At 33.1% G+C, this 15211-nt stretch overlaps 1 protein-coding gene across 1 annotated transcript; it reads left to right on the top strand.

The window, feature by feature from the left end:
• The first annotated feature begins 3943 nt into the window (after positions 1–3943).
• LOC147297135 (gibberellin 2-beta-dioxygenase-like) lies at positions 3944–6249 on the top strand. The gene is made up of 3 exons (XM_086245131.1): positions 3944–4350; positions 4461–4809; positions 5910–6249. The coding sequence occupies exons 1-3, from the start codon at positions 3944–3946 to the stop codon at positions 6174–6176; spliced, it is 1023 nt and encodes a 340-aa protein (XP_086101257.1). The 3' UTR covers positions 6177–6249.
• The last annotated feature ends 8962 nt before the right edge of the window (positions 6250–15211 follow it).

The raw sequence follows: 15211 nt of genomic DNA on the forward strand, positions 1-15211 counted from the left end.
CTAAACATCTTGTTGAAGAAGGAATAGAATCCCCTACTTATTTGTCTACTCATTTTCTTACCATGCTTTAATCTTGGCCATCAAAGAGAGAGTAGAGAGAGAAAGAAAGGGGAAGAGATGAGAGGGTTGATGGCCAAAATTAAAAACATTGTAGAAAAATGGGTAGGTAAATGTGTAAAGGATTCTAATCCGTTGAAGAATAATTACGTGTGATAGCACAACACAAGGACAAGTACTGGACAAGACTGTCAAATTTATGTTCAAATTCAATCTTTGATTTTCACATTTCCTTTGGCAAAACTAAGGGGTCGCATGGTCCTAACATCACAAATGACAAATCTAGCACCTATCACAATCCCAATGCCTAATTTCGGAAGTACCAAGTGAAAAGCCTCACAAATTGCAACTACAAAAACTTGAATCTAATATCTTAACCTACTGAAGAAAAATTCTTAAGTATTATAATAGGTGTATATAAGGCTTCTCTCGTATAATATTGATTATATAGTAATGTTCAGTTATATATCCTTATTTAAGGTAAAATAACGATGTATACCTTTGTTACATTTAAGAATTTATCACTTTAATTTTATTTTTTTGGCCAAATGAATTTATCACTTTAATTAAATGTATACATTTCGTTATTTATAAAGCCGTCCTTGAAATTTAAATATGCATTCTCCCAATAACATTAGGCTTTTGAGCTTTGGCTTCAAGTAATCATATATGATATGATTTACTTTGAATTTGACGTCTATGACTTGTTAAAAGGTGTTGTTCCACACGCTATAATCCTTTTCCTAGACAAGCAAGTATTAAGAAGTAATGCTCTAATCAGCACTTTACGGTTACAAAACAAAATAAACTGACCCAAATGGCCAAACATATGTAGTTAATTCATTGTCTTCAATATGCATGATTTATACACAGCACTAAATCATGTTCCATTCAAAGCGGTCTCTTGTTAATTCGATCTTTGACCAGAGCATTTCTTTGGCAGTATGTATTTTGACCATAGTTAGCAATACCTCTAGCAATATTTTTCAATTTTCATTTTTCATGTAGCTCGATCCCAAATTAATGGCTGAGCTAGCTAGACTGTCCCCAATTAACCAAACAAAATAGTGATCATTTGGGATTTTTCCCACAGAAATGGTAAAAAGACTCAAATTTACAAATTATTATAAGATTTGGTCTTCTTTAAGCAGTGCAAAATATAGTGCTCTTACTTTTCTCAATTATAAATTTTTGATGTTGAAGTCGACAGCTAGCTTAGCTAATTATTGGAGGTAGCCAGCTAATTAATAAGATTTATTTTCTTGTTCAACTATGTAATGTATGCATGCGCGAGTGGATCAGTGGATAAGTGAAAATCTTTGTCTTGAGAATTTCATCGGAATGTAGCAATCATTTTGACCACTCCTTGTTTTTGCTGATGATACTAACTACGTGACACTTTTTCGACCATTTCTTCCAAGTTTATTTCTTAGAAACGTCAGTCTCTCTCTAGCTATATGCTGTAACTCACGAATCCAAGAAAACTGTCTTTACCTGTGTGATTTGTCATTCTTATTTAACTCATTCATCTGACTCATCACTCATGTCTATGATCAGTCTATGTTTAACTTGTTCCCAAACAGAATATTGTATTAAGTATTAACCAACTAATTATCAATATGGCGGTATTTTCTTTATTCGAATCCTCCTTTTTCAGATTAAAAAATTAATTATAAGAATAGCCCACTAATTTTCTCAGACACCTATAAAAAAAGTATTATTTGTGAGGATAATTAAAAATATCACTTAGCCTCACTTCCTTACTCTCCTCGTTCTCTTAATAAAATAAATAAATAAACACAATTATTTATCAGTTCAATTAGCCTTTAAAATACAAGAAAAATAATTTCTGATTTGACCTTATAAAATCTGGCAAAATCTTGATGAAACATCTCAAATCTAAACCGGACCCATTTTCATGCCCAGTACGTGTTTGAGACCTTGTCATGGCATAATGCATGCATATTCTTTAAAATGGGGCAAAAAATGGAAATTGAAACAGCTAATGAATTTTCAATTATTCATTCTTTCCCTCCCAATCTCATTATGCATTTTTAAACCAACTTATAATACCATTATCATTTCCTAAGAACAATCTGTTAAAGTCAACTTTATTCTTAATTTTATAGGTTAAACTTTCTATTATGTGTGTCACAGACATAGCTTAATTAGGGTACTAGTCAACATCCTTTAATCTCTCAAAAAAAAACAAACATCCTTCAATAATAATGAGTTCCTCGCGGAAAAAAAAAAAAAAAAAAAAAAAAAACCATATCCCCACCATACTACAATATTGGTAAAAAATAATAAGAAAGAGAGAGCTAGGTAGGCTGTTAAATATTAACTTATATATTGTTAATCAATATTTGATTAGTTGTAATACTATTGGAAATCTTTGTTGGAGGCACGGATTTTGGGCTCTCCTTTGCGCTTTAAGATGTCACATATAAGCAATCATATTCAAGTAAATTTCTTTTTATCTCTTGGCCTTCCCCATCCAAAATACTAAATAATTGTAATGCACTTTTACATATGGAAGTACACATCACCATTAGCTGCAATGCAACAAAAATCTTAGTTAAGGTTCTCTTTACCCGTAGCTATAGGTGTTTTTTTATTAATTTGAGAATTCAAATTTAGAACATCATCCCATAAAGTATAAAAAAATTTCACTAAATCAATAAATAATTGGTAAATATTCCTTGTATTTAAATTTTATAATTTAGAAGTAGAGCACTTATCTCTACAAAGCTCATATCAAGAGTTCAGTTCTTACCATATTCCTTCCTTAAATTGGAAAAAGAGAAAAAATACACGTACATTGTGTTTTTTCTTTTGGAACACACACATTGGTATGGCATAAAATGTAATTCCATTTAAATGGAATCATGGTCTCCCTTTTTTAACCTTATTTAACAATATATACAACATACACATCTATTGGAAATGATGTCATCCTCTACTTTGATTCTTAAGTTTAATTGATTCCAAGGGAGGAGGTGTCACCAGCCCAAAACCCAGTATGACTTGGCTCCAAATCATCTTCCTTAATTTAAGGCTCTAATGGCATACATGAATAGAGCTTTCATTTTTTATAACCAAAATAGGAAAATCAATTAAGTTTCATTAGAATCTTCTTGAATTGACCAATTTTATTGCTCCCCAAAATGAAATAAATCAGAATTCACCATGTTGCTGTCCCAAATCACCTTCCTTTATGTGACAACTCCTAGTTTTTACCTTATCTTATATTCTTATCCTCAATAGTGTAATAAGTAAAGGTTTTTTCTTTCTTTTTATGGTAAGGGAGTAAATAAAGGTCTTGTAACGGCAGGTCGACTTATATTCACCATGTTACAGTTTCTCCTAAAAGATATTATGCAAATAATGATATTATATGTTCATCTTCATTCTTGATTAAAAAATTGAAATACTCCGTGTAGGAACCACATTCATGATTCATGCAAGTAAACATATTATAATATTATTATTATAAAAACTATATAGTACATATTATATATTTCAGAGAAGTGTGTGTGTTGAATTCTGTTTTTGTAAAAATCAGAAATAGGGAAAAAGCAAGGCAATTTCTCTCCCTCGATAGCATAAACACCAAGAAGTCACACAAAGCCAGATAGCTCCTCTATATAGTTAGTAACGCCTCTGTACCTCACTCATGCATAAGCAAAGCCTCACCCTTTGCCTCATTTAAAACCCATCTTCCCACCTCTCTACATTCTCACCAAACCAAAACTCGATCTTCTTCTCCTTCTCCTTCTCCTCCTTAATCTTATTCTTCCCAGCTCTCTCTCTCTCTGTCTCTCTGTCTCTCTAGACATACACATATATCTCTCTGCGTGCAGCAACAGCCAATTAAGAGCTAGCTATGGTGGTGCTGTCTCAACCAGCTGCATTAGACCATTTCTCTGATCTAATCAAAACATGCAAGGCCACAAGCTTGTTCTCTGGGATTCCAAAGGTGGACCTCTCAGACCCTGAGGCCAAGAACCACATAGTCAAGGCCTGCGAAGAGTACGGGCTGTTCAAGGTGGTCAACCATGGAGTCCCAATAGAGTTCATGACCAAACTTGAAGCTCAAGCTCTCAAGTTCTTCAACCTGCCCCAGTCAGAGAAAGACAAGGCAGGCCCTGCTGACCCATTTGGCTATGGAAGCAAGCGAATCGGTCCAAACGGCGACGTAGGCTGGATTGAATACATCCTCCTCAACACCAATCCTGACATCATGTCCCACAAGTCCCTCTCCATTTTCAAAGAAAACCCAGAAATTTTCCGGTAAATTCAATGCTTTAAAAAACAGAGCACTCTGTTTTCCTCTGTTTTACAATGAAACATAAAAGGAAAAAAGTTGACTCTGTTTTCTGATAAACTTTCATGTTTTACAGTGGTGCTGTGGAAGATTATGTTTCAACAGTGAAGAAGATGGCTTTTGAATTAATGGAATTGATGGCTGATGGGTTGGGGATTGAGCCAAGGAATGTGATGAGCAGGGCTTTGAGAGATGAGAAGAGTGACTCCTGTTTCAGGCTCAACTACTATCCTCCATGCCCAGAGCTTCAGGCATTGAGTGGACGAAACTTGGTTGGCTTTGGGGAGCACACCGACCCACAGATCATATCTGTCCTGAGATCGAACAACACATCTGGCCTTCAAATCAGTCTCAAAGATGGGACCTGGGTTTCAGTCCCACCTGATCACAACTCCTTTTTCATCTTTGTTGGTGATTGCTTACAGGTACCAATATTTATTCTTCACCAAGAATATCCATACATATAATATATATATATATATACATGATCCTTCTATTGAGAGGTATATATCAATTTATTTATGTTGAGGTATGACCTTATTGGGCCCACACAAATTGTTTTGTGTCGATCCGAACCGTTCGCAAGGATCATGTTCATTGATAGATCCTCCTAGCAAAAAATTAGCCAAATCAAAAATCATTTGCCTATCTAACTTTGATCAAACAAATGAACGGTTTCATCGAAAATATTTGGTTCGTCCATTTATTTTATCAAAGTTAGATAGTCAAATGATTTTCGATTTGGCTAATTTTTTGCATGGATGATCTATCAATGGAGATGTAAAAATTGAACGGTTCGGATCGACACAAAACAATTTGTGTGGGCCCCAATAAGGTACACCTCAATATAAATAAGTTGAGATATATATCATTAGAAGGAGCCTGTATATATATATATATATATATGAAATTTTATCATTCAAAAGATTTTTCTAATTAGAAAATAAATTTGGTTAATTCACTTTGTCATTTATTTATTAGTTACTTGCTTTGGTAATGAAGGTCCAAATGTCCAATCGTAAATTCTAGTGGGCAACTAGGCATTGCCTCTTATTTTCTTTCAAAACACTCTCTTTCTTCCCGTCATAACCAATAAGGTACTTGTACGTGTGTGAGATTTACCTTAAAGTGAGTTGTGAAGTTTTCCTCTTTTACCCAATAAAAAATCACTTTATCCTTCTAAAAAGAAGTCCTTAAAAAAAAAAATTTATTAATTAACTGGATATACATTTTTAGCCAATCTTTTGACAACTTTATTTTTTATGATCTAAGTAGTTGTCTAACATAATACTAGAACTGTAGTTTTAAAAAGTCCAAGATTCAAAACCTCTAATCTTTACACATTATTAACTCAATTTTAAAATTTAAGTTGTTGAAGTCTAGTAGTTGTCTAACATAATATATCTTTTTGGGTAATAGATTTGCTATCTAAAACATTATGGCTTTGCTGTGACTGTGAGAACAAAACTAGTTTACTATTTTTAGTTAAAGCAACTTTACTAATTTGGAAGTGGAATTAATGCAGGTAATGACAAATAGGAGGTTCAAGAGTGTGAAGCACAGGGTTTTGGCTGATACTGTAAGTTCAAGAATCTCCATGATTTACTTCGGAGGGCCACCTTTGAGTGAAAAGATAGCACCTCTACCATCGCTTATCACACAAGGAGAAGAAGAAAGCTTGTACAAGGAGTTCACGTGGTGTGATTACAAAAAGTCTGCGTACAAATCAAGGCTTGCTGATTATAGGCTAGGTCTCTTTGAGAAATCTGCGCCTGCGGCTGCCCAATTTTAGAAAATTTTAGGGTTTTGTCAAAAGCTCAAGAGGCTTCACAAAAGTTGACCCCAGCCTCTCAGGTTGCCCATACATGGCAAGCAAATAGGTTGTTATTTATCTTCTTTTTTTTTTTTTTTTTTTTTTCTTTTTTTTTGGGTTCTAGTTTAAATGTAACCACAACTACCTTCCAGCATTAATGTAAGTTTGTTCATCATCACATGACTCACGTCTTCATGTTGAAAACAGTACTTTGTCATCGTGTCAAGTTTCCTTCTTTTTTTTTTTTACCAGGTTGTGTCAAGTTTCCTTAAATAAACCAAAAGGAGTAATATCTAAGGCTATAATATTTCTGTTTTTTTTTTTTTGTCTGAAAAAGCCTATAATATTTAATGATCACATTGTAGACTATATCTTCAAGAAAAGTGAAATTCACTGTTACACTTTTAATTGTGTGAGATGTGATTTAAAGTTTTCCCTAAAATAGCATTATCACATGTAAACCTTTTTTTTGTTTTCCTTATCTAATAGTGGGGGATTCCAACTTGATTTTCTTTTAATACTACAAAGAAAATATCACCTAAAAAAAAGATAATTGGGCTTTATGTCTTTTAAAAATACAATTTTTAGATACAGATCGAAGTGTTTTGAAATTTATAAATAAATCTCTTTAATTCATAATAAAATCTTTTAATTTATAAGAATTTTTTTAAATTCATAATAAAGTTTTTTTAATTTATAAGAAAATTCTTTTAATTCATAATAAAGTTTTTTCCCGATTTGAAGAATATTTCTCCTTCTAGGGTGTAGAGTGGGCTTTGTAGAGACTGCATATTAGGTTTAAACTCCGAGATTTTGGGCCGAGCTTAAAATTCTGGAGTTAAACCTAACATAAAGCCGTCAAGAATAAAAATAAAATGACTTAATTAAAAATCTTAAATCACTACCGGTCTTAGTCTAAGAAAGACTTATAAAATGAACTGCATTCTAAACCTCCAAAAAAAAAATCTCTATAATCCCTTGGGATTAGTCTAAGAGATAAAGTTGATTGGGGTTGTGAATTAGAATTATGATAGATTCAAGATTTGATTCCTTCAAATGTAACAAAAAAGAAATCATTAAACTAATAGATAGTTTATGACATAACCTTTCTTAAATTTATCTTATTAGTTTTTATCTAAACGGTTTTATCGAATGGTGATGCGATAAGGATCGGTATACCGACGGTGTGGGGTTTCTACAACCGTTTCAATACCATATATGGTCGGATTGGTACGGTTTCAATGTCGAAACCAAAATTTTAAAAAACACAATCGAACTGATTGGTTTGGAATACAGTTTTTTTCGGTTGAGTGGTAAAAAAACCCAACTCTAGGTACAATGGACTGTCAAAGATTCATATATAATAAAGGGGAATCTTCATCAAAATATTACTCTTTTTAGTGAAGGCTAAAATATTTTAACTTTTAACAATAAATTATTACTTTTATTATTTTTTGGATGTTTTTTAATTTATACCAAAATACTTCTTGTATAAATATATATGATCGACGAGATCGATTCTATTCTCAATATATTCGACTTCAACATTCTTCAAATATATCGACTTATTTGACTAATCTAAATTAACTTTCTAACTTTAATATTGATCTTTTCAACTCTAATACCGACTTATTCAATTTTCTTAGATATTTAAGAGAATTGACCTGACTCAGTCTATTGAATAGAAAGGAAAACTAATTTTTGCCATTTACAGACATCTTATTAATTTGTACATAATAATGTATGCAATAAGCAATATTTTATTTCAAGACCTATTCACACATTACAAATATATATGCAAGTGGCAGATCGAGTCATATATGTTGGCCACAATAGTAACGCTTTCCTGTTTGTAAGTTGGATTTTGTCATTTGTCTATGGTATATAAATACTCACAACTCTGTTCCTTCTTGTGGTTGAGAGGTCACCACATTATTTCTTGTAGTCAATTTTCTTATATGACCTCACGTGGTATTTCATTAAAACGTACATATCAATGGAGAACCAATGTGTGTGCGCTATTTTAATACCGAAACCAATGACTTTCAGGTTTAGTGTGCAAAAAACCATATAATAATAGAAATAAAATGCTAAGAGTACAATGTCTTGGTATCATTTATTATATTATTTCTCTAATAGAGGTGGATCTCACTTGTGTTGGTGAATCACACCTCTATTAGAGAGATTGTACATTAAATGATACCCATACATGATACACTTAGCATTACCCATAATAGAATTTGAAAGCCGGCTATGTCTCTACGTACCCACTAGCAATGGAAGAAGAGGACTAGAGAGGAGGCCATGGCCACAGTTTGAGTTCATGAACCACTCATTTTCTGGATACAAAATCTTAAAATAAATTATAAATACGTGCAATTATCAACAAACTAAACATACCAAGCAAATTTCAATAATTTTTTGGTGGTGAAGATTTGAAATAGACCGTTTTCAATATCATGCTGTCACTATTTGCAATACAGTCACGCAGACATATACTATTAAGAGCTTAATAGAGATTCGTTGGTCATGCTTTAGTTTAACAGAGGGCTGTCACAGTAACTTTTTCTCTAACATAAAAAGGTGAAAAGGACTGGTGCTGTTTTTGTTCTATTTAGAGGCAAAAGAGGGGGGCCCAGAAAAGGAAACCAATGATTTTCAACATGAACTCAGTAGTCTGAGACTCTGAATACTCATAGGTTTTGGAGTCCCCACTTCCCCACACAAATAAGAAGATTCTCCAAGTCCAAGGCTGGAAGTGGTGTACACAGTAGACAGAGCAAACACCCAGTCACTCTCAGTCTCACTCTCATCAGGCTTCCCAAGGCCAAAGAGTTTTCATTTGACCATCCAATTCCCACTCCAAAGTCCAAACCCTTGGCATCTCCCTATCAGTCTATCACCATCCCACCCTTTTCTCTCTGACAAATACATTTCATCATCACCATCATCATCATTTCATTTTCACCCAAAACCCATTTAATTCCTTTTCTCTCTATTATTCCTACCCATCAGACCAAAAAAACACTATCATTCCAAATTTCCAACCCATTTATTCCATCACTTATTATTAGTCCTTGCTGTTCTTTTCATCAATAATTGATCATGTGTCCCCCCCCCCCCCCCTCCTCTCTGTGTCTCTCACACACACAAGGTTGGCCTATAAAAGAATTACACAAAATTCAAGATTCAAGAAATGATAATAGGATTTGAATGGGGTGTTCTCTCAGAATCTTTGCTCTTCAGAAATTCAATCTCTGTCACATAGAAAAAGACCAACGATTATAATTTATAATATAGTGTCTTATCAGTACTGACTATATGCAGCATTGCCTACTTATTGACAACAACAAAAAAGAAAAAAATTTGTTGAAGAAAAGCTTGAAATGACCTTATTCATTAGTTTAAGGCATTGCATTGCATTGCAATGGCCTTACAACTTGTTTGCTGGACATGTCCTAATTATAACTAGGTCTACAATGTGTTATTAATTAGTGATTAGCAAATGGCCGGGGTAATGCTCTTGTTTCTTAAAAAAATTAAGAAATGATGGCATCTTAGCCATGGTTGTGACTATTGACCACTGATCACAACCCTTACAATTGACTGAGGGATAAAACTTTAATTTATTTGGTATAGAGTTATAGACTATAGACTTCAATCGTATCACACTGTAGTCATTGTAATTTTATCCATTGACCTACTATTTTCCTTTTGGCCAAAACCAATATATATATATATACATATATATGTTATGTAGGCCAACTATTTGACATATAAATTTTTTGTACACTCAAATCTCTAGCCTAAATACACACAAATTTGGAGTGGCCTGAGATGCAGTCATAATCCACTGATGCGATGAAAATTAAACCACAAAAAGACAAAAAAAATTTGGCTATGAACCTCTGACTCTCTGAGGAACTTTAAGGTCATATACCCCTTGGAAGTTTTGAAAAATTTAATATGCATGTGGGCGCGCATGACTTACATACAGCCATACAGGTCATATAGGCCTTGTATGTATATAGTGATGGCATGTAATATGTATAGACTGTATAGTCCAAAGGAAGCATTGATTACTGTGATATGTGTTCTATTCTAAAAGGAGAATTATTGACAACCCCACACATAATCCTCAAATCCATTTGTTAGTTTGCTACTATTCATAGTTTTAAGTTACTAGGATATTTTAACTTTTGAGATTGAATGTTGTAACTATAATTGCAAGAACTTGCGATCTGTTGCATTGATTCCATAATAAATAAACTTTATTGGTTTACCAATGTCCTAAAAAAGTTTAAGTTATTAGAATGTACGAACCAAAAATTATTTTATTGTTCATTCAACATATATATATTTGAACAAAAACGATTGCTCGTAAGTAGGTAAGTATAAATCCTTATAAGTACATCAATAATATTTGAGTTAAATTATTTATGTACTATATGGTTTACACTTTATATTGTGATCTACAAATATGATACATCTAGTATTACTCGTAATATTGCAACAGAAAGAGAGACTCGTGATCTAAGTCCGATATGCTTCACAATGATGAACAATATGAACAATATCTACATGATGTACATATATATCTGTTTGCATACAAACAATCTATGCTATTTATAAACTAATATTGTGAAAGAACATATTGAAGAATATTTCTTGTACAATAAATGTAGGAGACTAGGAGTGTAGAGGAATTTTACCTTAATAGGAGAAAGAAAAACCACATATATTGGAAAAGTAGGTATATAATGTAATACAGTAATACTGGTACAACAAATTAAGGTATGAACTTTTTCAGTGTAACCTGCAGTTCTCTGTCTCTAGCTCTGTCTCTAATTAATTTGTTTTATTGATACTTTAGAGGCCTACTTTTGCTTGAGAAAATTAAACCTCAATTTAGATCCCCATTGATGCAGGGGAAAAGCAGTTTGTAGACAAATGAACTTTATATGGAAAATAATATATATACAAATAGCCCTGCATACAAGTCAAGATTAATGAGCCACAATAGACTGGCAACTTTTGATGAGAAAAAGCACAATTAGGATTGAAAAAAAGTCAATCCCTTCACCAGCAACTTCAAGCTAAATAACATTGGGACTTGTGTGGAGTTTGGAGATGAATGATCATAGTGATCATACAGAGCTATTTTTAAAGTACTCTCAACATAGAGAGACTGATTACTTAGACCAATTTTGCTCTCTGATTAATTCTCTCAAATTTGTTTTTGGTATTTTCACAATATGGCATAGTAAGGCTATTTATAGGTTCTAGCTGATGCCTATCATAATTAAACACTCATTAATTACTCTTGTGGAAGCTAGCTAGTTAGAGCACATTCCCCATGTGGGATATATTTCAACTACTCTCATATAATTAAAGAGTTATGGATTCCAACAAAGTCAAAAGGTCATACTTTTTATGATTCTCCCAACAATTAATAGACCAACACCAGCCTAGTTATAAGCTTTAGGAAATTATTTGGGTCATGAGGATTGAGGACGTTTTTGTTCTGAGTATTGATGTGACCAATAAAATAGAGTCATGTATGTATTGCTTTTAACATATAACCAAACGTGCTTTAATTTTTTAAAACATACAACTAAACACCCAGAAACTCCATCCCCATCCACACCCACCTAACCAAGTAACCAACCCAGAAACCCCACCCCCACCCCCACCCAAACCCAGCAAGAGGGAGAGAAGAGGAAAAGATTGGGGAAGGTCTTAGGCAGTTTGGCCGAGGGTGGAGGTCGCCGGTGTTGGAGCCTCCACGGTGAGGATGGGTGGTGGTGAGACTGCTGGGTTGGCTGGGTGGGGGGTTGCTACTACTTGCTAGGGTGTTTGGTTGTATGTTTTAAAAAAATAAAAGCACATTTGGTTATAAATTTAAGAGCAATGCATGGCTTAATTTTATTGGGGAACATCAATACTCAGGATAAGATGTCGGGTCCTCAAACCTCAGGACCAAGTAATTCCCCCAAGCTTGAAATCATCATTATTGGGTATGAAACTATGCCAAAATTTGAGGGCTAATGGAATATTATATGTATACAACAATTATTTAGAGTCAACACCCACAAGGCCACAATCACAATCTGACAAACCTTAAAGTTTACTAGTTTATTAATTTACATACATATATCATTAGTATTGAGGTTGCCTACAATGTAATGAAATGATCCGAACCATCCATACAGAAGAATACTTTGAGGTGCTCCATGTGTATGGTAAAAAATACCCCTTTAGAAAATTATTGTCCAAGAGAGCGGGTTCACACACAAGAGTTTACATATGTTAGACAACAATGCATGGCTCATATTGAAAGGTCATTTTCATGTGACCAACATCTGCAGTGACCACAATTATTTGATAGAGAATAGAATACCTATCCCATCTCATGAACATAGATAGCTAGGCATAGGAGCTTCCAAAAGAAAGATACATCGTATTGGCTTCGGCTGTTTGTCATTAATTTGGTCGAAAGCAACTGCCAACAACTTGTGTAAAAAGCTAGCTTTAAGCCATTTAGTTGGTGCTTACTGCTTACGCAGCTTTAGGGGTTCAACTTCAACTATTTGGACCGTGTTAATTTTCAAAAGCATGCAAGCATCAAGTTGTTTCTAGAAAATCACCTTTTTGTGGAATTGCTCAATTGCATGCTTTTGAAAGTCAAAGACTTTGATTACTTTTTGACATTTTTTTTCTTTTTCGAGTAGGTTACTTGGGATTCTTCCATCTTTTGATCTCTTTGATGAAGTTATATTCAGTCGTGAAAATGAGAAGTAGACTGACCTGTCTGAACGTGTTATTGGGTGTCACTCGGTTTTGAATTTAAATTGGCTGCTGCTTCCTTTAATTATTGGTTTGGTCCCCAAGTTCATTGAACCTAACTCGCACGCAAACATTCTCTCTAATGTCTTTATGAAAATAATCAACTTTCACACTAGCTAGTTTAAATTTTTCTACGTACAGTAATCACACATAAATTGATATCATGTTTCATTGAAATGACCCATTAGTGATATGTGAGATAAACACACAAATTCATGTTTCATTATCAAATTGTATAATGAACCCGGCCATTACAATCTATGTGAATCTCTAATTAGGGTTTTATTGACAAATCCAATTATCTATAATCATGAGCTCCACCATGAGAGAAGATAGAGTTGAGATGATAGACTCCATTATGAACTTATTTGATTGGTCATGAGGACAAGATTGATCCTCAAACATGAGGACCCAGACATTTATCAAGAATATATAGAAAGTGTTATTGGGCCAGATTTGGTAAACGAAAGGAATACTATCTACCCAGCTAGCCCAAAGCTCAACCTGTTGGCCTCATCAGCACTAGCACCTAGCGCCCACTGCCCACTGGCAATGCATCATTTTAATTATTGGATGGATAAGTTCACTTTTTAATACTATGATTCAAATTTGTAAATTAGCAAAAAAATTTATGAAAAATTAATTATGATTGTATTTCGTACAGCGTGAAGCATTGAATTTATATAAATACATGTCATTAAGAAATTAAGGAGAGAACATAATAATAATTAAAGAGTAAATTAAATTCTTAACGGAAGTGATCAAGGCATGAGGGATGCTCATGAGGCTGGTGGAGGCGATTGAGGTGGAATGGTAATTAACATAGATTTTGGTTAAATTTATTTGTATGACATACAAATTTCTAGTACAAATTTTTCTAAATTGATATAATAAAGGAGTTTGTGGCATCTAATCATAACAATATTATTCCATTACAACAGTCTGAATCAGTAATCTTCCAAAACCCACCACTGAGATCAGAGACAAAAACAAGTTGGGGAAGCATTTGGGCCAAAAAAATAAACACAAACTTCGCTAGTATTAATCGGATTCAAATAGATGGGAGAAAACGAAGCCCATTTGGAGCAACAACCTATTAGCTTTGGGCCTATTGTACCGAATACTCATCTACTCCGCCCAAGCCCATCATGGTCTCCATACTCTAGAGCCCATTTGTTTAGTTAGAGCCCATTGTATCTCCGCACTGGAAAGAGTTTCTGTTAATTTTGTTATTGTCACCTCTGGACCTCTGGTTGAGGTAAGTTTTTTACTTTAATATTTATAGTTTGAATAAATAATTATAAATAAGTCAATAAAATATTTTCAAAATTACAAAAAGGTTAATATTAAATTTTTTATCTTATTTTAGTCAATCAGATCATTTCATAAATTACGTTTTGATCAATAGTTTTGCGGGCTCCTGCCCATTATTAGTTTTTCTTTGAGTTCGTTTTACCCTTTTGCCCAGCCCATTATTTTTATTTTAATAATTTAGTTAGTTTGTTACCTTTGATTTGGACACGTGTCAACATCTGATTAGTTTTGACCTTTTTATAATTTTTTGGAATTTCCATGATAATGGCAGTGGCTGTAATTTTTAGTATTTATTATGTCCTCTTTTGTATAATGCATAATTTTATTTAATTCATTTTAGTCAATAGTAATTATTTTGGGATTTAAGAAATGTTTATTGACCGATTTATAATTTTGAAATGTTTTATTGACTTTTTTATAAATAGCTTTAGTTTTAATTGTTCTGATTTGAAGTACAAATTGTTTTGCGATATTGGTCATGCACTTTAAAATACCGTTAGCAATTTAATAATTGATATAAGAAATTAATGGACAATCATACTAAAGATCAAATTAAAACTTTATGAACCAAAATAAAATTTAATCCAAATTTAAGAGACTAAAAATGAAATTTAGCCTTTTATTATTTCCTTACATTCATGGTGATTGGTGTATAGCGTGTAAAGTGTCAGCATTTTATTTTTATTTTTTTTAAGGCAGCATTTGGTTACTAGCGAGTAGCGGCACATGTTTTCGTTTTTTTAATTAAAAATCATTTACTTTTTATCAACTAGAAAAAAAAAAAAAAAAGCCTTTTTCATTTTAAAAATAAAATATTGAATCACATGGTGATTTTTTTTGGATTTTGTAATCAG

Source organism: Dryas octopetala, chromosome 1 (genome assembly GCF_963921425.1).
Source record: "Dryas octopetala chromosome 1, drDryOcto1.1, whole genome shotgun sequence".
NCBI lineage: Eukaryota > Viridiplantae > Streptophyta > Magnoliopsida > Rosales > Rosaceae > Dryas > Dryas octopetala.